Here is a 26201-nt window from a genome sequence, read left to right as displayed (position 1 = left end):
TCCCTTCTCCTCCTTATTTCCAAATGCTTTACTGTAAAACAAACAGAACATAGCATGGATGGAGTCTAGTTTCTTTGTATGCTTTGACAGGCCTGAAAGCTGACACACTGAGGTAGACACGCGACGTATGGTGGCAGTTGGAGCGGCGTGTCAGGTAGCTTCAGTATGCAGAGCATGTTGACGAGAAGTCTAGCCTAAGACACGTGTCTGCAAACATCTATACAATGTGAAGCATGCCAACCATGTTGGTATACTACTCAGGCAACCTGTGCCATGCAGCGTTATTCATCACACAGCCTTAAATGTTCTTGTTCCAGTTATAGATGGATTGTAAATCTTTATATCACTGTGTAGCTTTTGCCATTGTAGTATAGTTTAGTCGTATTTTCTTTCTGACCAAAACAACTAAGTTGAGACAACAAACAGCTGTCGTGTCAGCTCAGATGACTGAAGTGAAGAACGTAAAACCCACACGGCCCTGACCCCCATACTCCCCCACACCAATGCACTGAAAGCAATGCAAACACAGGGTAACACATGCACTGCAAAGCACATCATAATACCACCAGCTTTTTTTAGACCAGGTCATGAATCAAAGGTGGAAAAAAAAGAAATAAGTGGTTGTCGAAATTATAATGATGAAATAGTATAATAATCCTAAGTGGCTTTTCCAAATGTCTTTTCAAGTGGATTGCAAATAAGGAAAGTTTAGGTCAGTGTGTAAATGGTAATGGGTTAATGGCTTTGATACACAGCAAAGAAACATCGGTAAAATATCTTGAAAACGTGCATCAGCAGAGAGAAAAAAAAACAAACGGGACAATCCAGTTTTGATATTTGAGCACTTCACAACACAATGCTCCACATACTTAAGCTTGAGCAGCTATCCAAACAGAAGGTTTGACTCTTCCACACATGGTCATACACTTTTTTTTCTCATTTTGGAAGAGAGAGATTCTGCATGTGTGTGTGTGTGTGTGTGTGTGTGTGTAAATTACAGGGGACGTAATGGAGCATAGGGAGCTTCGGCCTTCTTGGCTATATTGCTCACAAACCATGATAGCATTGCTGTGGTTTACCACTCATATTTGTGCCAAAGACTTGAAATACCAGTCAGTGGACCACTTTTATAAGCTTTACTCCATACACATCCGAGACTCTGTACAAAGTGGAACTTTATGGCTCCCAAATATATTTTACTCATGACCTGACATCATGTTGAGAAAACTGAGATGTACTGTTTGAATATTTTGAATGAAATCAACATTTTTCTTTAAAGTAAACTTTCATTCATAAAGCTTAAACTGGATCTACTCTGCCCTTCAGTCTGGAACACGGTTGTAAATCTGTTGCACAGACTCTTAAAAATAAACAGTTGTGTTTCTATCAATGAGTCATATCAATGATTTTCTCAGGAAAAAAAAGAAAAGAAGAAGACAAAAACAGCCTTGGAAAGATTTTTGTTTTCACTCCGAGCAGGAGTAGCAACCTGTAATTTAGGATTTATTTCAGGTTAGTCTTCCAAGATACGGCATTCGCTCACACAGAACTGGACGTTTTTGTTTGTTGTGCTACAACCACGTAGCATGTGTGTATTACTGGGAGTGTGCGTCTTTGGTGTCACGTGACCCCATTCTGATTCATGCTGTGATTTGATTCAGAATCAGTTCTCAAGTCAGTGCTGACCACTGTGCCACCAACAAACAAAAATCAAATTCTGGTATTTTTATGTCATTTTAGAGTCACAGGAGATAAAAAAAATTGTTTTTCTTTACCCACTTATACAGATCACTACATACATGTCATATGAACACACAGTCACATAACTTGCCACATACTCCTCATGTGTTTAAGCTACAACATTCAAATTGCTATTAATGTTCAAAGCCAGATTTACATGTTTTAAGAAATTCAAAAAACCTGCGGTGGGCCTTGAGTCAAATTAGAGGCCTCATAAAAAGCAGGAGTTAAAAAACATCCAGTTGCTTATTTTGTTTCATCTCCTTCCAGGGATGTTTTTTTTCTTTTCTTGCTAGTTTAAAAGGTGCTCTGATAATTAGCAAAAGGAACAGTCGGAGGGTCCTGTGGTGAAAGTGTGTTGCTTATTAAGAAGAAAAGCAGAACACACAGAGGAACCCAGAGGAAATATGGTCTTATTTCAACCTCAGAGAAAAAAAAATGTAACAAATAAATGACTGCTGCTGCTACCATGGGAAGAAAAGATATAGTTGGTATGTGTAATTGGTGAATTGTCTCTCTTTACAGGTAGATATAATGTGCCCTGTTAGTGGATGCTAACGTCCTGTTTCCCAGTTTTAATACCGATGAGTGCTCCACAAAAGCTAAAATTTTCTCCACATTCATCCCTCTCTCAGGTGCAGTGAAGTGTTTTTTTCCCCCAGTGATAGCAGGTCTTGTTCTTTGTGGTAAAATTTCTCACAGTGTACAGGAAAAACATGTTTTCATGTTTTCTGCCACTGCTTCACACCAGAGAAATAAAAGCTAATCTCTCTTTCATCAGCACTAAAACACGAGTCATAAAATATTCCAGTTTAATTACAGCTGCAACAAGGATGTCGCACTTTTCTTCTCTTTTATCTGAGTCCAGTCTTTGTCCCTTTCTCTCAGCAGGTGTAAGCAGTAACCAGGTGGTTGTTCCTGAGAAAGTGAATGCAGTGCTGGGAAAGAACATCACTCTTGGCTGCAGAATAGAAGTGAGCTCCAACCTGAGTCTCACTCAGAGCTCGTGGGAACGTCGTCTTCCTTCGGGCACCATTACCCTGGCAGTGTTCAATCCCGTGTATGGAACGTCATACTCGGCAGATTACGGAAAGCGCATCTCATTTGTTTCCCCTTCAATACGGGATGCCACCATTACTCTTGAAGGAGTTGGATTTGCAGATATTGGGTCTTACACCTGCAAAGTGGCAACATTTCCTCTGGGAAATACACAAGCATCAACCTTTGTAAATGTACTAGGTAAAGTAGAACTTTTACGTCTTCTTTCCTTTACAGAGTTGTTTGTCATATTGTCCTTAAATCTCACTTTTCAAAGGAGGGCATTGTTTGTTGTGATTAAGCAAAGCTTAAGTGGCCACTAAATGTTGCTCTGGAGAAACAAACTGCTCCCTGAAGCCACCTAACATCTAAACAACAACCTGGAAAGGTGCCATGTACACTTAAGTCCCTGCAGGAGTCTGCAGCTGTAGAGAAGCTGCTGTGGTGTGGTCTCACTTATCTGATTCATTATAGAATTACTTAAAAAAAAAGCACTTTGACATGTTTAAATTTGGCCAAACTTTATCACTACTTCTTAGAAACGCTCATTTAAATGTTCCATTGGGTTTCCATGAGATCTTCTGTCTCTTGTAAACTGCATGCAGGGAGTTCAGACTGTCCCAGCTTGATGCAACATAGTTGCTATGCAACAACAACTTAATTGCAGGGTGTGATGCAGAGTGAATCTCATAACACTGAGTTGCAATTTACCAAGTTGTTTGAAAAGGTTTCAGATGTAGAAGTGGCCTTAAAACTACAATCTGCAGCTCTTTTCCTCAACGCTGATGATGATTGTTGATAATTGTCCTTCTTTACATCTTACAGTAAATTATGAAATCATACTTTAGGTTATTCCAAATGTAGTTTACAAAGTGTAACAAATGACATTTTCTGGGATCGTGGCATTAAGGCCGTATCAAATATTTGCTTCGCTTCTCCTCAAACAATTTAGAATATCAAGATAAATAATAATTATCTACCATAATAAAGAAAAAAAAAATCCAAACCATGCTTTACAAAGATGTTCTTTTTTTAAATTGCTACTTTTGATCGACATGCTTACCCCGTGCTGTTTTATCTCCATCCCTAATGAAGAATGTAGAAAGAGGAGGTGCTTTAGGAGCTGTACACCCCCCCCCCCCCCCCCCCCCCCCCCGGCCCATGTATCTGAGACACAAAAGCATCATTTATGACTGTTAAAAGTCTAGTAACTTATTATCAAGGAGGCCATTGTTTGACCCAAACTAATTTCTAATTACACCATGTGTACATAAATATAAGGACATAACAAGGCCTTTTCTCTGATGTGAGGAGCTTTCTCAATGATCAGCATATGTTTCAAGCTCTAAATGGGAACCAGTGCTGCGAGTAGGAGATTGCACTGTAGACAGCAGCTTCTTGTCTTCCTCCAGAGACAGGAGGAGTCTGATGTCTAATGAGTGGTACATTAAGTGCTGCTGCAACAGCCACAGTGTCTGGGACCTCACAGAGTTCAATTACACCTTACTGTCTCCTCTGAACAGCTTCTCTGGCTTTTGGTTTTTTGGCTCATACAAACACATGCACACCCATATGCAAACACACCTACTTCACAATTCAGATGTAATTAAAGTGTGACGATGGTAAAAGTATATATTTTTTGCCATCTGATACACATCATGTACCACAGGGTGTTTTTGTTAGAGAAATAGCAAAGCAATTACAAGACTTATTGTCAGCAGGTTTATTTTCTCAAACGGCCTCGTTATCTTTTAACAAGGCTTTCTTTTTTTCTTTTTTAAATCATAAAGGACTATGGACTGTGAGCGTAACAAGGAGGCTGTGACCCAGCCACTGCACTCAGAGGAGTTATGGCATTTTGCTTAAATGTGTATAATATTTTGATTTAGGCATATCATACTTAAGGCTTCTTTCCGTCTTCTTCTGACTGACTGTTCCTGCCAGACATCTCACAATATCAGCTAGTTTGGATGCACCTTCAGACGTCTCTGAGAAACAGGAGCTTAAACAGATCATTGTACCGACTGAAAAGATAAATCATTTTTCAATGTTAAACCATTCAAACTGTTTCAGTAAGTCCTCTAAATTAAGATTAAGAGCTAGTAATAATAAGAAAAAATCTTTGTATTCTTTAAAATATTAGATTTACATAGTGTTTTGCTTCTTTTCAGCTTCTTTTCTTTTAAATGATATCAATCAAGGTTCCTAATTTGAATCAAGTTTCTTCTTTGAAGATAATGAAAAGCACATGACTGCTTTCATTCCTTTTAAATCGACTGAAGTAACATCCCAGCCCATGAAAAATAGACCAAAGTCACGAAACAGGTTGTAATGATGAACAGGTGCCGTGATCATTGGCAGAATTTCAGAGATTGCTGTCATCATGTAAATATGTAGAATGTGAACAGTATCACGAGACACACAAACACAATATTTATATATATATATATATTATATATATATATATATATACATATATACTGTATATAATCTGACCTGCTTTCTTTTATTTGGATCTTTGTCAACAATAACTGACAGGAAAACACATAAGAAACAGTGTTCCAGTAAGTAGATCCTCACATGTAAGCAGAAGGAAGGCACCAGAGGAAGAAAATATTACACAAAGTGAATGAGTTACAGTGACCCTTTGTTTTCAGCTGCTGACAGGTCATGGAAATCTACAGGGAAAATGACTTAATAAAAACAAAAAACATGATGGCACTGAAGTTTACAAGTTAGATTTCACTGATAAGAAACGACTTTAGAGTCTTACACTGTAAGCTCCAAGAATTTGATATGACCACAACAGCATTCATTTGGAGATGTCTCAATAATCTGACCAAGTCTTTCATTGAGTTATTAACTGGGGAGATTAGCCCCGTAGTGCTAAGGTTTTAAGTTCCTTAAAATCTGAAGAGTGCCAACGGTTTCATTTCTGCTTTCAGTCTATTAAAATGATTCTGGACTTTCCCAGACTCTGTAAAGCGTGTTTTACTTTCATGTTGCTATAGATTTTGTTTACTTGCAGACTTTCATCTCGTCAAATAACGATACCAAATGAAGTCTTTAAAAAGGAAAAGTACCTGTTTTTACTTTTTGGCTGCAAAATATCACAGAACAAAAATGTCCAAAAGGTGATTAATGGCCACTGAAAGTCCAGTTAAATCATGTTCTGCAGAGATTTCCACTCTGACGTCAGTGTTCTGTGTGAATTCGTGGGCCAGAAAGGGCCAATGCAGCCAGTTTGTTGAAGGGAAATCGTTACCCATTTCCTCCTCGCACATTTCCACTCTTCCAAACGGTGCCCCTCCCTTTTTCATAGCAACTCTAAATTAACACGTCTATCCGAGTTAGTTATTCTGACTTTCGAGCCGGCTCGACTCCCAATATAGAGCAGCTACTGTTTTTAAAGAGCCGTGCGAGGAGGGGCAGAGAGAAGTGAGTGAAGAATGTGAGGTGGGGCGCTGAGAATGACGTCCACGCCCCTGCAAAGGGTACACGAGATGGTGGGTTATTTTTGGAAAGAGGAGGGTGCCAGTAGTTATTTAAATGTGTTGTTGGACCTCCTGCATGGTCGGGGAGGACGAGGATGACAGATGTCTTAAAGATGATTGCCTTGTACGCAAGTGCGCCCATGTATCACCTTTAAAACTGTCACCATTGCAGTAAGTGTGTCCTCCTCCCATAAACTGTCAATGCTTGTTATGTTTTTTGTTTTTTTTCCATAGCACCGTAAGATAAACAGCTTTGCCTCTTTGCACAACAGGCAGAGGTTGCATTATTCTGGTCACATCTCTCATGAATGAATGACATGGATCTGTTTTGCCTCTCTGTTGAAAAAAATCCTTGTTACGTCTAAACCTCCAGTCGTTCTCAGGGAGCTGGTGTAACATTAGCCCCGCTCTGAAGCGCTGAGAACTGTAAAGTGACTCGACTCCTCGTCATCCAGTACAACAAAGTCGAATATAAACACCGTATAGAGTTGTCTGCGAAGTCACATTCTGCAATCTTTTTTCTAAAATCATTTGTATATGACTACTAGAACCATGCAGTAAGACCAATAGTGCTGCTGCTGCTGTGTTTTAGCTTTTCCCAAGCACATCTCTGTTTGGCCCAAACAGTAAAGAGCTCTCCACTGAAAGTATCCCATATGACTCCATAGAATAGTTCATACATTTTTAATGCATGTAGGTGAAATGAAAGAAGTCAATTTGTGCTCTTTTGGCAGTTAAGTATACTGAGACCCCTGGACATTATTTATTCATACATATACACAAAAAGATCAATATACATTTTGTCATCTCTTCTCCATTCTATAATCTCTTCCCCTCCTCCTCCTCCTCCTCCACCTCCTCCTCTTCACTCTCCTGTAACCAGTGGAGCCAAAGGTGTACGTGTCAGCGGGCCCCACAGCTCTGCTGGATGGTGGGAACGAGTCACTGGTGGCGACCTGCATAGCAGAGCGTGGACGCCCCGCTGCTGAGGTTTTCTGGGATACGGAGCTGTATGGGCGATCTGAGAGGCAGAGTCAGGACGAGTCCAACGGCACCACCTCCGTAAATGTGCACTACATGTGGAAGCCTCAGAGCTACGCCCAGGGGAAGACGCTTACCTGTGTGGTGCGCCATCAGGCTCTACAAACAGAGTTCCGCATACCCTACACGCTAAACATTCAGTGTAAGTGCTAAGTTGAAAAACCTCAACTGTCTTTTATTTGAGAAGTCATTCTTAAAAACTGACTTAAAGGAAAACTTGAATTATCTGGATTTAAATATATGACTAAATGTTTATTATAGCTTTAATTGTGAAACCTGAAATGTCGCAGTGAATATTTTTTATATCAGCCCACACTGCTATTTTAGTTTGTGAATAGCCTGCTGGCTGCCTTTTTCTTCCTCACTCATGAAGGGGCAATTCAGGAGTCCTCTTAATGTCTTAATCACTGATGATACTAACTCAGCTAGCAGTACGTTAGTAAGTGTTTTCTGTGTGACAGTGCGGGCTAATGAAGGTATTTTATGACATATTGATCTCGCCTTAACAGCAACGGTAGTAGCGGAAGGCTGCTGGAGGCAACGGATGGAGACACACAAAAACACGGTTAATAAAGGAAGAAAGAGTCTCTCTAGTTCAATAAATCATGTCAAATGCAGAGGCAAGGGATTTTAAGTGCAAAAGAAGCACAATTTCAACATTGAACTGTGTGAAACGGGTCAGCGAACAGTGAGCCGAGGCATCTTTCTGTGTGCAGTAATGAGTTCCTCATTTGTCCTCCAGAGAAATCAAAATGAAAAATTTGATATGAGTCAGTGTTTGTCATGTGTTATTACACACGGTGAGGCAAGTAGAGTTTATTATTAGCGGCAGTTCGTCTACAGCCTGAGCGAGTTTGTCATTTTCTTACTTCCGACCAACACAGACTCATTTGTTTGTTCTCTGGCTCGATTTGACCAACAGATCCTGTACCCTGTTACTGTCCTGCACAGCCTTCTTTCGCCTTTCATCGCTTCTGTGCTTGTAATACATGCTTTGTTCCTCCTGGAAACGTTCCTTTGTCATCAGGGTGCTGGAACACAGTGACTTATTATGAAGTCTTATACTTTTTGGAAAAAATGAAATAGAACACCTGTTGTAGGAGGTAAAAGAAAAAAAAGAATAGTACCTTTAAAGGTCCCAAAGTCCAGGCTGTTTCATCCTTTATGGCTTATCTGAAGGCTTAAATGATGTACTATCACCTTAAATGTCACCCAAAACTCCAAAAAGAAGGCACTAGTTTTTCATGTGGAAGGAACTCATTTTATCCATTGGTCTCAAATTCTCATTAGCAAGACTTTTTTTCTACAAATATGCACACATACGTCACAGTGAGTCAAAGGCAGGATTTCCTTTCATGCTAAATTCCTCTAGGCACTGCGGCCCAGCCAGAGGGTGCATCACCAAGACCATTTTAATATCAGACGTTTTTACGCCTTAAGAAACAAGTGATTACACCACTACGTCTCAGAGCACAGGACTTTGCTTTTGTTTTGGAGATATTGAAATGTTGAGGAAACCAGTTTTTCCCTGGACAGCACCACAGTCGTGATAATGCTTGGATTTGTTCGCTAACGATAGTTTTACGAACAAGAACCAGCATGAAAATTAAAAGTTGGGGCTATTTCAATACTAAAAGGACATGAGTGTGAACCTCAAGCAGCGAGTGAAACGGGTAAATGTCTTTATGGAGTTGGCTTTAGGCTTACAAACGCATTTTGTACCATCATGGGTTCACCGTGCTGCTCTCTTTCACATTCAGAATTTGATTCTGGCTCGAATACGTATAGCGTTTACGTGGCGTTTACAAGTTTCTCCTTTGTTTACAAGTTGAAGCTTTCTGTAGTGTGTGTTCAGGAGTCACCAACATCTGGGCAAGCCTACGGGCATCCGGCCAATCAGAAGATACTTCCCTTCAAATCCTCTTGTTCTCAATAAAAAGCTTTCCCCTAGATAGAGCTCTCCCTTGTTCTAATATGATTACAAACTGTTTTAATTAAGATGGGTACGAAGCTAATCTGTAGGTACCCAAGATTAAGAATTAAATGACCAGGAATGATCATGCCATGTTCAGTTTTATTAAAAAAAAAAAGGATTATTCTGAAAATTGTGTTCATTGTAAATTCTGTGCATTTTAATATTAAAATCTTGTGTTTTGTTTTACAGTTGCACCAATAGTATCAATTGAAGGAACTGACAAAAATTGGTATGTGGGTCAAGCAAATGTGAAATTCACCTGTGGTGCCAAAGCCAACCCACCTGCCCGCCGCTTCACATGGATCAGGTCAGTAACCCCGACCCTCAGCAGTCATTCAGTTCGGTTACATGCACAGTTAAGTCAAGCTGCAGTTAGAGTTCAATTCGGCCATTTTTATTAATACATCCTCCTTGTCCCAGTATACAAGTGCAGCAGAGGAATCGACTTATTGAATGAAGTATATCTGTGTGGGGGGAAAAAGTTGGATATTCTACCACTTCTGACTTTCTGTCAGTATAGCTGATTTAACTACACACACTTAGTCTTGCATGTTATAAAATCTGGATTTTATTAGAGCAGAGCGACAGCCTGGAAATGCTTTCAGTGACCGTCAGTTGGCGGCTAATCTTATTGGTCAGCTTTTCTGTCACAATTTCTGATGCATTCACCAGTCTGACAAAACAAACTATTTGACTGTATTAACATACACTTAAACTTTTTAAAAACAAGATGAAAAAAGGTGTGAACTTTGAAACATGCGTGGACTATTTGACCAACTATATTTGTTGACCATTTATACACATGCGGGTGATTTGATCAGCAACCTCATTATCTAGGTGTGTTAGTCATGTTTTGTGAATTCTGATGTACAATTTTGGTTGAACTAACATGAATTTCAAAAGTTCTTTTTGCTCTGAATAATGTGTTTTTTTTGTTGATCTTTGCACAAGGCTGAATCCAAAACTGTCATCTCAGCATTTGTGGACTTTGGTTCATTGTGTCTCTCTGCTGCCAAACTGTTCTTAATGATGATCTTCAAACTAGTCACATGTACCACACATTCATACTCTAGACTAGACTGTGCAGCAGCCTTTACTGCTGATTACTAAAGCAAATGCAGAGGTGGCTTAAACATGTTTTCTTTAGGAATTGTCTCCTTTTATCTCAACTTGATTGTTATTTGCCAGTGAACACTAGATAGTGTAACTATCACCGTAAATATTAAACCACATGGTTGTAATTTTATCCAAAAAGTAATCAGAGAAAGCTATTTAGAATTATTCATTCAGAGATGAAAACTTCAAATTTTCCTTTTTACGTTTGAAATCACTGGCATGTTGCTGAAATCATGAAAGAGGTGTCCCGGTTACTGCTTAGGAAAAACTTAGTCTGCCCTCAGTTGTAACTGACTATAATGAGTTTATTCACATATCCTTTAAACTTGGAAAAAACTCCTAATATTTGTCCTGACGTAGTTATTGGTTAATGTCTCGTAACAGGATCTGCACCATTGAAGAAGCTGTCGTACAATCATGTGACTTTGCTGGCTGTTAAAACAATTTATGCCAGTATTTTGAAAGATGCCTAAAAGAGTGATGATGAGTCTATTTGTATGCACATTTGTTTATTATTAACACAGCAAAAGGAGCATGTTTGAGAAACTAATATTAGAAAAAAGCTTGGCTCTCTTGAGTCGATCTTAACTGGGTTTGAATAAATTTAAATGGAGCAGCAAAGTGAAGAAGCTTGTGTCTATAAATTACCTCCAGTAACTTCGGAGTCTGGACACTGGAGCTCTTGAATGTGCTGCTGCACCATTTGGGAGGACTCCCTGCTATAAATAAAAGATTCCAAACAGTTCATGCATCAGAGCAACACTGGCCCATGGCAGCTTTTTGTCATCATCATGTTTTGTAAGCAAGAAATATGGTGACATTTGGGCTGATGATACCAGTAAAGTCTGGACAAATAAACCTTTATTTCCATTTTCAGTTGATGTTGCCCAGACCTTGAAACCTTGTGTTTAAATAGAAACTTTTCGCTCTCTCTCGACTGATGGAAGAGCTCAGATTATCAGTCATGTCATCAGATAATGGCTGCAACAGGCAAACTAAACTAACAAAGCAGTAATGTCATTACAAGTTATGGATTTTTTGCAAAATGCATTGAAAACAACCATAGTGTGGTGATGTGATGCAGAAACTCTTTTACAGAGTGATCTGTTACATTTTGCACTCTGATATCTGTCATGTCTCATTTCTGTTCAGGCTGGATGGATTGATGCCTCAGGGTGTTGTGATCTCAAACAATAGCCTTGCTTTCAGCCGCCCTCTCGAGCGCAATGACTCTGCAATCTATCGCTGTGAAGTGATGAATGACATTGGTCTCCGCAGTCAGGAGGTGACCTTCTTCGTACAAGGTAAATTTGACTTTTTCACCCAGTTTCACAAGATCTTGTTAGATTCTTAACCATCTTGTCAATAAAATAACTTCCCTTTAAAACTCAACACAAAATGGAGAGTGTGTTTGTATTCATGAAGTCCTTCTCTTGTAAGATTGTATTCTAAGCAAATCAGGCCACAGATCAGGACTTCTAGCAGAGATTACCCTCAATATAAATATAAATGTCCCTGCCCAGATCCACTTTCACACATTCCTGGCAACAGAGGAGCGTGGATTGCAGATACAGAGTATTGGTACCAAAAGTTTCCAATGTTGTGGTTTTGGCAACATTAGATATCTTAGATAAGGAAGAAGCCGTTTGCCCCTGCTAATTCAGCAAAGCATGCATCCATGTAGCCCTTTTCTGTGCTTTGTTGCGGTTTCAAGGCACACATTGTAACCCTTTTTTCCACAGGTTTGTAGCACACTGAATTTCTGTGAGGAAAACTGCTCCTCAGCAGTAAAATGCACTCTTTCCTGCAGTGGTGCACAAAATGTGAACAAACTGTTTAGCTAAATTCAACAAACTCATAGATTAAACTATGAAGAAGAAGAGGCTTTGTTGATTCATCACCCAGGCTCCTCCTGCATTTGGATTAGAAGCTGTTGATCCTCTGATATAAATCAGAAAACATGCAGTAAACTGAGCTGCTCCTGTCTGCCACCTCTGACTGTCTGTGCTTTCCCTGCTCAAGTTCATTATTGTAAAGCCGGGGTGTGGATCCTGAGAACTCTGCATCTCTTTCTATTTTCATTTCTTCTCCACTCCTTTTAATCCTTTTCCAAACAAAGCAAGTGCTGCTTTTGGACACACACACACACACACACACACACACACACACACACACACACACACACACACACACACACAGTCCTTTTGGTTTCTCACTGTTGAGAGGAAAGAGCTGGAGGAGTCCCAAAACAGCCTGTCAGGCTCCATCTGTGTACAGCTCTGCTGTTGGAGTCCTGCTTCGAATGAAAGCACTGCTGACATCCTGTCCAGGATGGACTAGCACTCAGCAATTATCTTACTTCTCTTGTCAAATATTAAGTCTTGGGCATGCGGCCTCTTGCCTCTCTCCCCTGTGGAGATGACCAGGTTGAGCTCAGTACTGCTCCATCCCCCCTGTTTGGTGTTGATGTTACACATTCCCAGTTGTCTCTGCAAGCTCGTGATTTCTTTTCTTTTGCCGCTCCTCTCTCAGATGATCAGCTACACATTTTCAGATACTCATAACCTACACGAGGTTACACTGTCCCACTTCAGGGTGGGATTAATGTTTTCTGACAAAGAACGTAACTGCAAGTATATCAGTTAACCAAACTATTGTCTTCTCTCATGCTTTTGCCTCATACTTATTCCTGATCATTCAGGCTCACACGCTGTATAATTTCAGGTAATTAGAGTCTTACTCACCCAATTGTGGAAATCATTATAGCTCTACAGGGATTTGGGTTTTGACAAGTTACTAAAATCCTTTTGGTGATGCAAACCACCAAATGTACTGCTGTGTCATCAAGCTTTTCATGTGCCTTTAGACATATTGACTAGTGTTATCAGGCTGCTCCCAGTCCCTGAGGCTGCAGGTCAACATGGAGGCACTCACCCTGACCTTGAGCTCCTGGCAGCCCTTTTCTCTCCAGCTCTGACTGCTATCACAAGAGCCGTCCACCGGAGGACAAATCAGATGCAGGAACCTCACATCGATCATGCAGCGTTTCATCTTCTCACATGACTTCCCCACAGCAGGGCTTAGAAAGAAGAGGGCAAGAGCTAATCACTCTCCCTCAGATGCTCATAAGTGCATGTCCACCTATCTCTTTCTATCTCCCTGTCATGCTCACACATGTTGACATGATACACTTTTAACCTCTCCCTGCCTCTCATTTGTCCCTCATTGCTCTACAGTCTTCCAGTAGATTTGGACAATCTTTCTGCTCCAACTCTTCCCTGTTTTAAGAAATGAATCCAAAGAAGATTCACACTTGATTTGTCAGCTTTTACAGAACATAAAGTAAAGTCCTCGTAGTTTTGACTCCTCACTCCATTTGCTGTGTGTCCTATCTGATTCAAATGTTTTCATCACTCTACAGATCCTCCCCCCACCACTACAGCCCCCAGCACCACTGCTTCCCTCCTCCACGACACCTCCGGAACCGGCACTGCTGTGGATCAGCGGAGAGCCTTGTTCACCTCCCCCACCCTGGCTTCCATCCCTGACAGCAGCCTGGGCACTATAGTTGGCGGGGCAGTGGGTGGAGTTCTGTTCCTCATCCTCCTGCTGATCCTGGGTGGTGCTTGTTTTATGCGCCAGCGCAGGACCTTCAGAGGGGACTACTACACCAAACAGTACCTGGGGCCCTCTGACATGCAGAAGGAGTCTCAGCTGGATGTACTGCAGCCTCATGAGCTGCAGGAGGTCTACGGGGACAAAATGAGCAAAGGCAGCCAGGAGCTAAAACCCAAACTGGGTGGGGACATCATTTACCCCGACTACACCCCAGAACGGAAGGAGCGGGACGACTGGGCTGACAGGGGGGACATCCACAGGGGCATCAAGGAGGGAAACTACTACCCAGATCACTACAACACCCAAAACATGCATCCCTGCGGGCCTCCGGTGCACAGCCCCATTGTGAACAACGGCTCCCCCTACCTCCCGGAGGACTGCTTTGACAATGGTACAGACAGCGACTATGTGTCCCACATGGACGGATCTGTGATTTCACGCAGAGAGTGGTATGTTTGAGCAAAGAAAGAAATAGAAAAAGAAAAACATGGACAACTGACTCACTGAGAATAAGTCAGAAGTGACAGATATTTCACTAAAGGATGTGTCATTTCAGTTTCTAAAGCATAAATGACATTTCTGAGCTCAGTTTCACAATGGGCTCTTTGAACAATACTGCTCAGCCTCGATTGTAACCACTTAACCTTAAGGATGTGTTTGTGGATTGTATTACACTTTTGTAGCGTTTCTAAGAGCTACAAATAAGTTGGAACGCCTCAGTGATATTATCATGTTTGCCGTGGCATACAGTGGTGTTTCAGCTGATGTGAATGAGGTTCTGTTTTCTGCTTGTTTGTGTTTGCACCTGTCTTTTTCACAGGTGACAGGCGTTCTCTTTATTGAAGTATTTATACTCCTGACTGACTGAGCTCTGTTGCTATAAAATCTCACAGCGTCCGGGGCATTTGAGAGATGGTTTTCTTGATTGCTTTGAGCAGTTTTACACAAATGAAATGTTCATCATGGCTGCAACCAGTATTTCAACCAGTATTGTACTGCATGCTTTTCAAATACAAAAGTATCATTAAGTGAAAGGGAAAGTCACAAGATTAAAAGGGAGAATGGCACGGGCATTTTACCAAGGGAAAGCCAGCTGATTAATGGGAGCTCATTTCATAAAAACACTGCCTCGTGTAAACTTTTTGGTACATTTCTTCTGTGGCTTTTGCCAAATCACAGTATCTCCTGTAAATCAGTCATGAAGCTGTAAACATGCCACCTAAGAGGGGTCCCTCCCTTTAGAAGCACGTTTCCACTCAGCTTCACTAGTACACATATTTTACACATATCTCTGTTCCCAAAGTTGTAACGCAGGTTTTTCTTCACAAATGGCTACAGTCAGTGAGCTTTCAGACCAGATGAATTTTCTGTGTCACAAATGCAAAAAGCCCGCAAACTCAGGTTGCTTAGATAAAGTTTGGTCTGATTTAATGCCAACCGCTCACATCGTTTTCAACACAACCGCAGGACGCAGTAAACGTTGGGAAAGATGCGCGGCGAAAAATTACGACTGGATAAGAAAAAGTAGAAAGTGAATGTTGTCTTCACCTGATCTCAGATTGAACTGTCAGCTTGTTTTACTCATTTTCCAGCTTCACTAACAGCTCTTTGATTGAATTCTGTAGCAGAAGAGCTTGGATTCTCCCTTATCAATTGACGACGTGGAAATGAAAGGCATGTTGACTCGAGCCAGATGTGTAGCTATGCCAACACACCAGTTTTGCGTGCAGTGGATGTTGAAACAGTTTGACGGGCTCCATCTTAACTGTAAGTAAAACTGAGGTTTGATAAGAACCTAAACCAAGTCCACTATTATCTGTATCAGAATGTGTTGATCCAGTCACATTCATGCAGTTCAGAGCACAGCTCTGTGATTACAGTTGTCAGTGAACGTAAAGAACGCCTGCCAGGCTTCGGCCCTCTTGCCTTTGCCATGATAACAGGCTGTGTTGCTGTCTTTTCCATCTTCCCTCCTCAGTATGCTCTGATTTCTGTCTGTGAGACCAACACCAATTGGTCATTATAGGTTTTTATAACATGACATCAAAGTAACGTGTTATGAATACCAGATGGGACTACAGCAGCTGTCATCATCGCATATTATGTGGCTCCGTAAACCACCGACAGTTTCACTGCAACCGGTTGGAGGCTCCACTGTCGCTCGCGATCGTAAATAAGCAACAAACGGAGAAGGATCGACATCGAAACGATCCCTCTGTCTTAGTTGTAAAGTCAAATTATTCATAAAGCTGGAAACCGTGCGAGCAGCTGACATCACTGCTGAACTGGCTATAATGTTGGGGTTTGGCTCCTCTGAGGATCCGCAGTGATCATGGAAACAAGAAACTCAATTCCACGAGTGAAGAAAATCTGAACCATGTAGGCCAGAGCTGTCTGTGTAATGGCTCCCCAAGGCATAGATATATGTATATATTTTTTTCCTTTCCCCACAAACAACAAATCCAGCGAAATTAAGTTGAAACAAAAGAGTTGACATCATCAGTGATCTCATCTCTCCCTGCTTGATTTGACCTCGCACTTTTCCACTTAGTGCTTTGTTTAGTTTCCTCAGGAATGATGCATGGATCAAAGTGGCCTTTGCTCAGTCTCGCGTGAAAGGGAAAACTCACCCCTTTTGGAAGCGTCCCCCTTTAGTCAGTCAGGGTGTTTGTCGCCAAAAAAAATATCTTACATGGGTATTACACTCAGATCAGGGCAGGAGGCCGGTTCGACTTTGAGGTCTCCTTTCTTATTGGGGGGGGGTTTTATAGATCTTGGGTGCACTTCTCCACCCTCATTTTCTCATGCCACGGCTTTAGTCAAAGGTTTAGATGTCTTAGAATAAACTGCTTTAATCTCTTTAGCTCGCTCTCACCCTCATCGCCGCACACTCACTCACACACACCCGGTCGCCACACATCTGCCACTGCAGCCCACATTCAAAGAGCAGTCCTCACCTCAAAGCTTCAGCTTTTTAATCAACTTTTATATCCTTCTTCATCACATTTGGCAGCAGAAGTGCTTGGACTCTGATATACAGCACGTCGTGTCTGCATTTTTAAAATTTTTTTTTTTCAAATATGGTTTACTCCTAGATGACAGCTTCAGTTTCTTTTTTGTTAAAGTTGCTCTGTGCAAACCTGCTTTAAATATGATCTTTTCATCAGCCTCGGTTTCATTTTTGACTGTTTGATAAAAGCAAAACGAGCTGAACTGATGTTCTTTGTCCTTTTTGATGGTCACTCACAAACTGGCTGCGTGTCCAGCTATTTGCTGCCAGCAACGCTCATTATTTCCCATCATTAATGTTTATATACATGTACATATTATGGACGGGATTAGCGTGGGATTAGCTGTTCTCTCGGTTGTTCGTGTACAGTTTGTTTTGGACTCCCCTACTGAATAGCTGGTGCCTTAAATGGGCTGAGCATTGCACAGAAACTTTAAAAGCGGACACTTTGCTGAAGACCTTGACACAAAGGGTATTAATATCATTAAAAAGAAGGGCAGGTGTGCCCTTTTGACGTGAAGTCCATCTTCATATTTAAGATTTGCTGTTATCAAAGCTCTAGAATAGACAAAAGGTTGATTATCATGCCTTGTACACTTTGAAAGGACACGTGTAACAAGTTGGTTACTGAGAAAATTGTAATAAAGCGACGTTTCACTGGGAATTTAGGCGAGCCAGATTCATAGAAAATATTATTGTCTTGTAAATATGCTGGCTTTTTTTATTATCATTGGGAAAAAAATTCTTATTTTTTTGTATGAGGTCTGTAATTTTCACAGAGTATTAGTTTATCCAATGAGCGTGCGAGTGGCTCTTTGTCTGACGGTGATGTGTACAGCGATCCTGTTTTCACTGCATTTTCTATTTGTTCTGGAGAGTTTGTGACCAATTAATTTCATGTTGTTCTTTGAATGATTGATGTCTCACAGGAATCCGAGATGAACGGGTGGTAGGTTGTCGTTTATTCTTTTGTTTGCAATAAAACCACCATTATTGAACTTAAATGTGTCCCCGAATACTGCTTTCAGAGAGGAGTTGTCGTTTCTAAATGCTGTGCTCGTGTGGGTTTCTAATCGCAAACATCAGTCTGGAGTTTATAGGGTAGATCCAACTTAAAGACTGATGCAGAAATACCCACAGTACTTTATTAAATGTATGATTTTCAGGCTAGACGTCAGCTTGATTGAAGAAACTGTCTTCTTGTGAGAAGTTCCACTTTCCTGCTGCTAATGTTTTTTTCTTAATCACCACTTTAAAGCAGCAATGTGGAGGAGCACGCCTTAAATTTTAACAAAGAAAAGATAAAAAATTTCCCGGGTCTCCTTTTTCAGGTAGGATATGGCACACGTCTTCTGAACATTTTTACACTGAACTGGCAATTTTCAGACCAAAGAGTCAGAGGAAATTCATTTAGCTTGAGACCTGCGTCTCAGCAGCTTCCTCTCATGAAGTCTGGTAACACAGATGTCTAGGCAAAGGAAAAAAACTATTTGATGTCATGTAAATTTCAGCATTTACTTATTAATCAGCTTTTATTCATCTACTCAGAGTGACACTGAAGCGCTTTCATACTATTAGTACGGCTTAGGATGCATCTTCCTCTGTGTTTGTAGATCTCCTCTTCTCTGGAAGAAGAGATCAATGGCACCTTCCTGGTAAAATAAATAAAACAAAATAAAAACACAGGGCTCAGAGCCAATCCCCTTCTCTCATTTCTTAGCTTGTACTTCCTCTCCTCATGTCTTTGTCTACGCCACCTGAGATGTGAGCTGAAGGCGAGTCGAGAGGAATTTAATTAAATGAGGTGTCCTTTCTTCAGAGCTGTCTTTTTAAACTGGTGCGAGGCAAAGCAGCATCATGCGTTCATAGTTTGTTTGTTCGATGAGGATTATCGGGGTTCGTGAAAACATACATTTACATTTAATTCAGGTTACGATGGAACATAATGTGTAAACGTAGAATAGATCTGTCCATCCCTGCTTGTAGCTCTGAGATCAATATCCCAATCACTTGCAGCAGGAGAGAGGACATGAGGTGGGGAAAAGTCAAGGAATGAGAGGATCCTTATGCACCATGTTTGATTTTCATTGATCATATTGTTGATTAGATATGTTGTCACTTTTCTTTGCAGTTTTCAATTTGGCTGGGAATGACAAAAATCCATTTTTTGAGACTGTTTGAGAGTTAGATTTTCAGAGTAACAAATCCAACATGGTGGAAACCCACATCACAGGGTCCCATTGTCTGCATCTCTTATATGAAATCAGGGATATGATTCAACAGTTATTATGGCAGGGGTACCGACACCAAATCAGTCTTCTGCCAGCAAAAAAATCAACACAATGGATGTAAAAAAAAAAAAAAAAAGTCAAAGTTCCAAATTCAAGTCTGACTCGCTTGATTTTTCTATCATGTGAGCAAAATTTGAGACCTGAGGCCATGATTTCTGAGACAACAGAATCATTTCCATCTGCTTTGAACACCAAAAAGCTCCGTGGTGATCCAGGTTTTACTGTAAGTTTGGACTTGCTGTATAATTGTTTGGTATTTTTTCTTCAGTAAAAAAAGAACATTTGAAAAACAGACCAGTATCGACAGTGTCATCCTCCCCAAAACGTCCCCATTTTGAAGATTGTATGACCTCTAATTGTCCTAAAGGAAACTGCATGTGAAGTGTAAAGATGGCGTCCATGAGGGTGACAGTCGCATCGTAAAGAGTGTATTTCATCCCTAACCATAATCGTGTTCTAACCCTAACCCTCACCAAGTAATGTTACAGCCTTAAAGCTAACCAAGTGAGAAAGTTTGGTCGCAGTGTGTTGTGTTTAAAAACAGCATCCATGAAAGTGACAGCTGGGTGGTAAAAAGAACCCAACATTTTAACACCCTATGTGTCGTATTTCCCTCCCGCTGCTTGTAGACGCGGTACTTTACAGGGCGCTGTTGTGTAGCACGGGTTTAAATGGGAACATCTTCACCGAGTAGATTTGTTTCAGTGAAACTCTCTTCACGCATCACAAAAATACTGAATATTACTCCTGTTTAATCAATGCAAACGTATGGGGTCTTTTTTTGCGTGTGTATTTAGATTCTTGCCTCATGTTTCTGCTTTGTACTGGTTTGTCTTGATTCTTAGGATTTACGTTTGGTCTGAGGACTCTTCAGTTGATTGTCCGGATTTATAACTGATGCTTGTCAAAACACTACTCAGGTATTGTCTTCTTCATTTTATCCAGAAAACAGCAGCTTGCTGAAACTTTGAGTTTTACTCATGAAATACTCATCAGCTTATCAGTGGATGATTAATGAAATCAAGCTATTTTGAACCTTGATGAACGAGGCAGGCAGTTGTTAATCATGTAGAGAAACTGCTGCCATTGTTTCCACTTGTTTTAATCACACTTTATATCTTCCACCACTCAGTGAGACTGTTCAAATATTGGGCTGTCTATGGGGTTTTTAAGAATATTAATTAATCAGTAAAAAAACCCAAAACAAAAAAAAAACTGACAGATTGATGATAAAGACCAACAGACTGACAAATGGTGGCTTTTCTTCCCGGTATGAAGCAGAAGTCATTGAGGCCAGACACCATCCGTCTCTGTCACCTTCAGCCTCTGCCACTGTCCACACCTGTGTAGTGACTAACTGACCCATCTCACGCGACTCTCCATCCCGTCTTAACTCAGCACCCTCTTCATCATCGGCTCACAGAGAAGCGAGTCAGGCTGCTGGTTTTTGTCGCACCCGCACCGACTTCAAGGCTGCTGACCACCCACAGTTCCCTGCTGTCACTCGTCAGTCCTCAGAGAGTAAGATGTGTCTCCTTAAATATTGTGAACTTCTCACACTGAAATTATGCCCTGAGAACATTTACAAAGGAATTTACAATGGCATCCCTAATCCAGGCCCTCCCACTCTAAGTGCCCGGGTTTAATCCCCAGTGTTAACCTGGCTTTGGAGGTGCCACGAACACTATCAATATGAGCTGTTTTGGAAAGTGACAATCGTCCCCTCCGGTCTAGATTAAGAGCAGCAGAAGAAACTAGATACTTAATCCTTTGTGGCATGTTGGGGAGAAATCTCCTCTCTTGGACTTCACTTTCATCACTTCATCGTCCACGTCTGCCTGACCCAAAAGCACTCACTCTATTATCACAGTGTTGCCTGACTGGGATAACCCCAGCCTAATCCATCACTGCTACCATCTGCGTGTTTGTGCAGGAAGGGTGGGTAAATAATGCTGTGTGTTGGTGGGCTTGGGTTACCTCTTGTTTTTCCTTTCTTAAGTTTTTGGCAGTTGGCTGCAAGGGGCATTTTTTTCCCCCTCCAGTAATGAATCAGTCAGCAAATGTGTTTAGTTTTGTTACCTCGTAAAACAGCGGCAGGTCCTTTCAACATTCTTTAAAGACCCCACCCAAAGAAGTTAACATTGGGACGGGGTTAAGCATCAAAATGGTGGAAACTGCTTTCTTCTTCCTGCCATTGTCCCAGCAGCGTTGTGTACTTATGTTATTCTTCATCGTGCATTCAGCCTGTTTTATGCTCCCACCCTGCTCCTCTTCTCTACAGCCGCAGATTTGCAGCTAACGAACACCACTGCAGCACCGGGGAGCTGACATCAAAGGGCACAGCTGACTGAGCAAGGCAGACAAATTGTTTGAGCCCATGGGTTTGGAAATAATGCAATGCTGCAGAGGGTGGGAGAGTGCGAAGCAGTTACAACAAAAATGTTGTCACATGGCCCGCGGCCTCTCCGGACCCTCGTTTCGGTGTGAAGCGTGTGAGGCTCCAGGGCTGCAGCCACCTGTGGAAGCAGAGTAGACCTCTGGGAAGAAAATACTACACGTGTTTCAGTCACAACGGAAGCTGACCTTGAGCTTTTGAACACATCACATAAAGTTTTCCTACTTGTTACTGAATTTCAGAAAAAACAATTTTCCATTCTTTGTAAGCAAGGATACAATACATCCACAGTTCCAGACGCTGCGCAGCAACATGTCTCCAAAAAAGTTGGGACAGGGACATGTTTACCACTGTGGCACAAAAAACTGTTCACAGACAGGGACTTCTGTGAGTGTTCCCGAGTCCGTGCAATGATTTCCATGAGAGTATCGTGTCTGTTTTTAATGCAGAGCTGCCTGAGGGCCCAGAGATCACAGGCATTCGGTGTTGATTTCCATCTGTGCACACTGATGTCTCCAGATTCTCTGTTTTCTGATGATATTATGTCCTGTAGATGATGGAGTATTCACAGTCATTGCTGTTTTACATTAAGGATATTATTTCCATGCAATTGCTCCACAATTTCTGGATACAATTTTTGCAGATTGCTGAACCTCTTCCCATCCTCATCTCTGAGTTGCTCTCTTCAATTACCCAATATTGTAACTTAACAATGAACCTAGTTAGCAGCAACATCTTCCCGCTGATATTGCTTTTTAGTGCCACCTTCTTTTCCTGCCTTTTGTTGCAGCTTTTTTGAGATGTGTTGCTGCTATCAATTTTTCATGAAATAGTAAAACGTCTCACTTCTCAAAATGTTCCACTGTGCGTAAAAACATTAGATTGGGAGATTTTGCATATAATAAGATTCTGTTTTTAATTTACATTTTGTTTGTGAGCTTTACAACAATTATCTGGGGGATTTAGGTCTTAAAAAGTACCCCTAAAACATTTAAACCTGAAAAATCTACATTTTCATGTGAACGGCTGAGCAACTTACTGAGGACCTTCATATGATTTGAATCAACACCAAAAACCCCACATTGAGGATGTTGTGTAAACAGACTATTTTTAGATTATGATACGATGCACGACAAAGCCTAACCGGCATTTCATTTTTTCTTTCTTTACCTTGTAATTTTGTTTTGCTATATTTGTTTTTTCCAAACAAATTAGGGAGTGAAGAAGTCTGGAGTAACTCTCATTAATTTAAAGTAGAACCAAAAACAATAAATGTAACAAAAAGTTGAAGTTTTCTTGCAGCATACGGTTGGATAAAGGATCTGTCTGTCTTTCACTTTGCCTTTTGAAATTCACTGGCCACAAGTGTAGGTTTTCATTGTGAAGACCAAAGGAGCACTTAAAAAAGACGGAGTCATAACAAAAACGAGCGAGACAGTGGAAGCAGTCCTATTTGTAGTGAGGAAAGCATAGAATAAACAAAATTTGTGCATACAAAAGCTCAGAAGAGGAGCACAGAGAGAGATGATTTTCTTCTGTAACAGGACGTGCTCAGAAACTTCCCTGCATCACCTTTTAGCAGCACTTTTGACTTGATTGCGGTATAAATGGGCATCCTTCCGACAAAGAGGAGAGGTCAGGCACTGGGACAAAAACCCGCTTTGTGCAGTCTCCTCTGAGACCGAGCTCAAAGACAATGAAGGTTTTCATCGATGAGCCGCATTGTTACTCTAGATTGCACTGAGGTTCATTCACAGATCAGATCCTGCGGGCTGCTCCCAGCCCACTCTGCTGCTGTGGAAAAGCTTGCTGCAGCTGAGGCGCTGCGTTGCTCTCTGCTGACTCAGAAAGTTTTCCAGGGACGGTTTTCAAAAGCACTGAGAGCAGCATATCTCATTCCACAATATGAAATTAAACTGCGATGATCGAGTGGTTTTCACTGTGCGGTCTGATAAATAAGCTTCAAACATACTCTAAGAGAATATCCCATCTGACCATCACTGCTGCCCACTGCTGTAACACTCATCTTTAAAGACTGAAAGGTAATTACACAATTTTACATATGTGGCTTTGGTTCTTCCAATGGATCATGCTCTAATTGGGCTCATGGCACGCCACAGGCTCTGATCAGAATGGGTGGGCGGCCACCTTTCTGAGCTGTGACAGAGGGACCCCCACATCCCCCTGCATTGTTCTGCAGTGCTGGAGCAGATATAATCCTCAGTGAATTTTAATCCCTACAAAACAATGGTGTGTTCCCTGGGAAATGTCCGTGGGGTATATAAAAGGAAACAACAACAGACATTCGAATGGATCCCACCACATAAATGGACCTGCACATTTATTTGTGCAACAGTAGAGGGATATATAATGTGGAACTAAACTATATACAGCATGGGAACTTGCTACTGGTGCTTGAGTGAGAAAGCTTTGACTACAGGACCCTGGATGCTGTCCATGGAAGTAAAAGGCATGATTCATACAAGATCTTTTTAAGTTGCTGCGTTGGGGTTACGTTACTTGAAAAATCTTAACTGAAAGCAGGCGCATGCTGCAGTCTGGGCGTTGCAGCTGCTCCATATAGCATAAAACCACAAGTGAAAGTTGTGTCATATTCATTTGGTTTCACTTTCACCCTAAACAACTTCACGATGAGGTCATAAATCCTTCATTCAGAGGGGCACCAAACACTCCAGGAAACATTTTCTGTCATGAGATTTGAAAATCATTGCATCCTCTTTTTATTTATTTACATCTTAAACAGCGTCCCAACGTTTTGGGAACTGGGGTTGTGCATCACAAACTACACTGAGAATAAGTTATTAAACTACCCAATTTGATATATGGTATTTGTGTAAATTAGTATGATTCAAACAATATATTAGATAATAATAATTAAGAACTGAGGTTGCATTCAAAATATGAACAACCATGCAACCGAAAGCTTTTTAGCCTTGAAAAGAAGAATAAAAACAAGGTGTCACATGACAAAGAAAAAATGACATCATCAAACCATCTGTTCACACAAAGGTCAGACTGTAGAAAATATTACTTTCTATTATCTTTTCCCATATATTTTTCCTTCACCTCATTGGAAAAAGGGCATCAGGCCATTGGTGATCGTGTGATGGTAAGATGAGAAAGACTCAGGAAAAGATGACTACACGGCATGTCAGCTACACTCGCTACACAAATGCTAAATTATATATATCATATTTTGATATTCTAGTACTTCAATGCTAAAGGCTCGTAATAAAAAAGTAAAGAAAAAGCAGCAAATGACAAAGACAATGTTACTGACACCAATCTGTACTCTGAATTGTTCCTCTCCTTCCACAATGGATGCTCCTGTGTTTCCTCTGTAGCTCCATTCCTAAGCATTTACAGAGTTCTCTTATCATGGCTGCCACGTGGATCTTTTTAGGTCATTTCACTCAGATCCAAACCTTTTAAAGCAAAAGAAGACTATTTAATCAGACCCCAAATTTAAGTGCCAACAATTTTTCTGAGGGTCCAGGTTTTGCAAGGGTAAAGTCAATGCACCTGTTTTACTCAAATAATCAGAAATAACAAAATACCATTAAAGTTTTCTTCCTTCATTATCATCCCCAAGTTTGTCCTTGACCTGGTCAGTATTGTTACATTGCACTACTAGTCTGTACCTATAATTAGATACAACAGGGTTGTATTCCTGATTATCTTGATGATCCTTCATCAAAAGGACACTGAAACCTTACAGCCGTGAGTGTCATGGTCTATTGTTACTGACGGGTTTTGTTAAGATCTTCTGGATAGTCTTTGTTTACTTGTGTTCACTGCTTTTTGTAAGCTACTGTTCTGTGTTTTGGGTCAAATTTGCTGTATATTCTGTTTAGTGTAAAGTTTTTTGGTTGGAGTCTTGTCCTTGGATTCTGGTTTTCTGTTTTTGCCTGTCGTCTGGCCCAGCCGTCCTCAGATAGCCTGACCGGCTCTCCAGATTGCCACGTTACCACCTGCTCTTCATTACTCACCTGCCTCCACTCAGCCAATCACCTCCTCCCAGATATATTCCTTGGTTTGCTTTGCCATTGTAGTTACATGGTCCTTATAAGTTCTTTATGTCGGTCAGCACGCTCGTTCTTTTAGATTCATATGTGGAGCACATTTATTTTTTTTCATCTTCCTAGATAGTTATTAAAGTTTATTTTAGTTCCAACCAGTCTGCTGCATGTTTGTCTTTGCACTTTGGTCCTCTTTACCAAAAACTGTGACACTATATCCTGAAATAGCCTTCACTGCCTCCTTAAGAACTGAGATTTATTACCTTCACCAGTGCATAAAACCATTAAGGTTGCTCACTGAAAATGTTTTCACCAGCTGGCCAAGATGTAGACATTTGCACGGTGCACACGTGAGGCCTAACTTCTGCTGCTTGAGACACTAATGATCCACCAGCTCATTGGATGCTGTGACAAAGAAAAGAGGTTTGAAGAATTCCAGCATC

At 41.0% G+C, this 26201-nt stretch overlaps 1 protein-coding gene across 2 annotated transcripts in view; it reads left to right on the top strand.

Moving 5' to 3' along the window:
* Nucleotides 1-18036, top strand: part of nectin3a (nectin cell adhesion molecule 3a) — a 33195-nt gene extending 15159 nt beyond the window's left edge. Inside the window, exons 2-6 of one of the 2 annotated variants that reach the window (XM_075473135.1) lie at nucleotides 2632-2979; nucleotides 7156-7455; nucleotides 9478-9595; nucleotides 11557-11708; nucleotides 13826-18036. In XM_075473135.1, the coding sequence (XP_075329250.1) occupies nucleotides 2632-2979; nucleotides 7156-7455; nucleotides 9478-9595; nucleotides 11557-11708; nucleotides 13826-14481 (1574 nt within the window). In that variant the 3' untranslated portion in view covers nucleotides 14482-18036. Of the gene's footprint in view, nucleotides 1-2628; nucleotides 2980-7155; nucleotides 7456-9477; nucleotides 9596-11556; nucleotides 11709-13825 lie in introns of both variants that reach the window. The other variant, XM_075473134.1, reaches the window with a different exon arrangement.
* The last annotated feature ends 8165 nt before the right edge of the window (nucleotides 18037-26201 follow it).

The sequence above is a fragment of the Odontesthes bonariensis genome, chromosome 9 (genome assembly GCF_027942865.1).
Source record: "Odontesthes bonariensis isolate fOdoBon6 chromosome 9, fOdoBon6.hap1, whole genome shotgun sequence".
Lineage (NCBI taxonomy): Eukaryota > Metazoa > Chordata > Actinopteri > Atheriniformes > Atherinopsidae > Odontesthes > Odontesthes bonariensis.
This window is presented reverse-complemented; position numbering and strand designations above follow the sequence as displayed.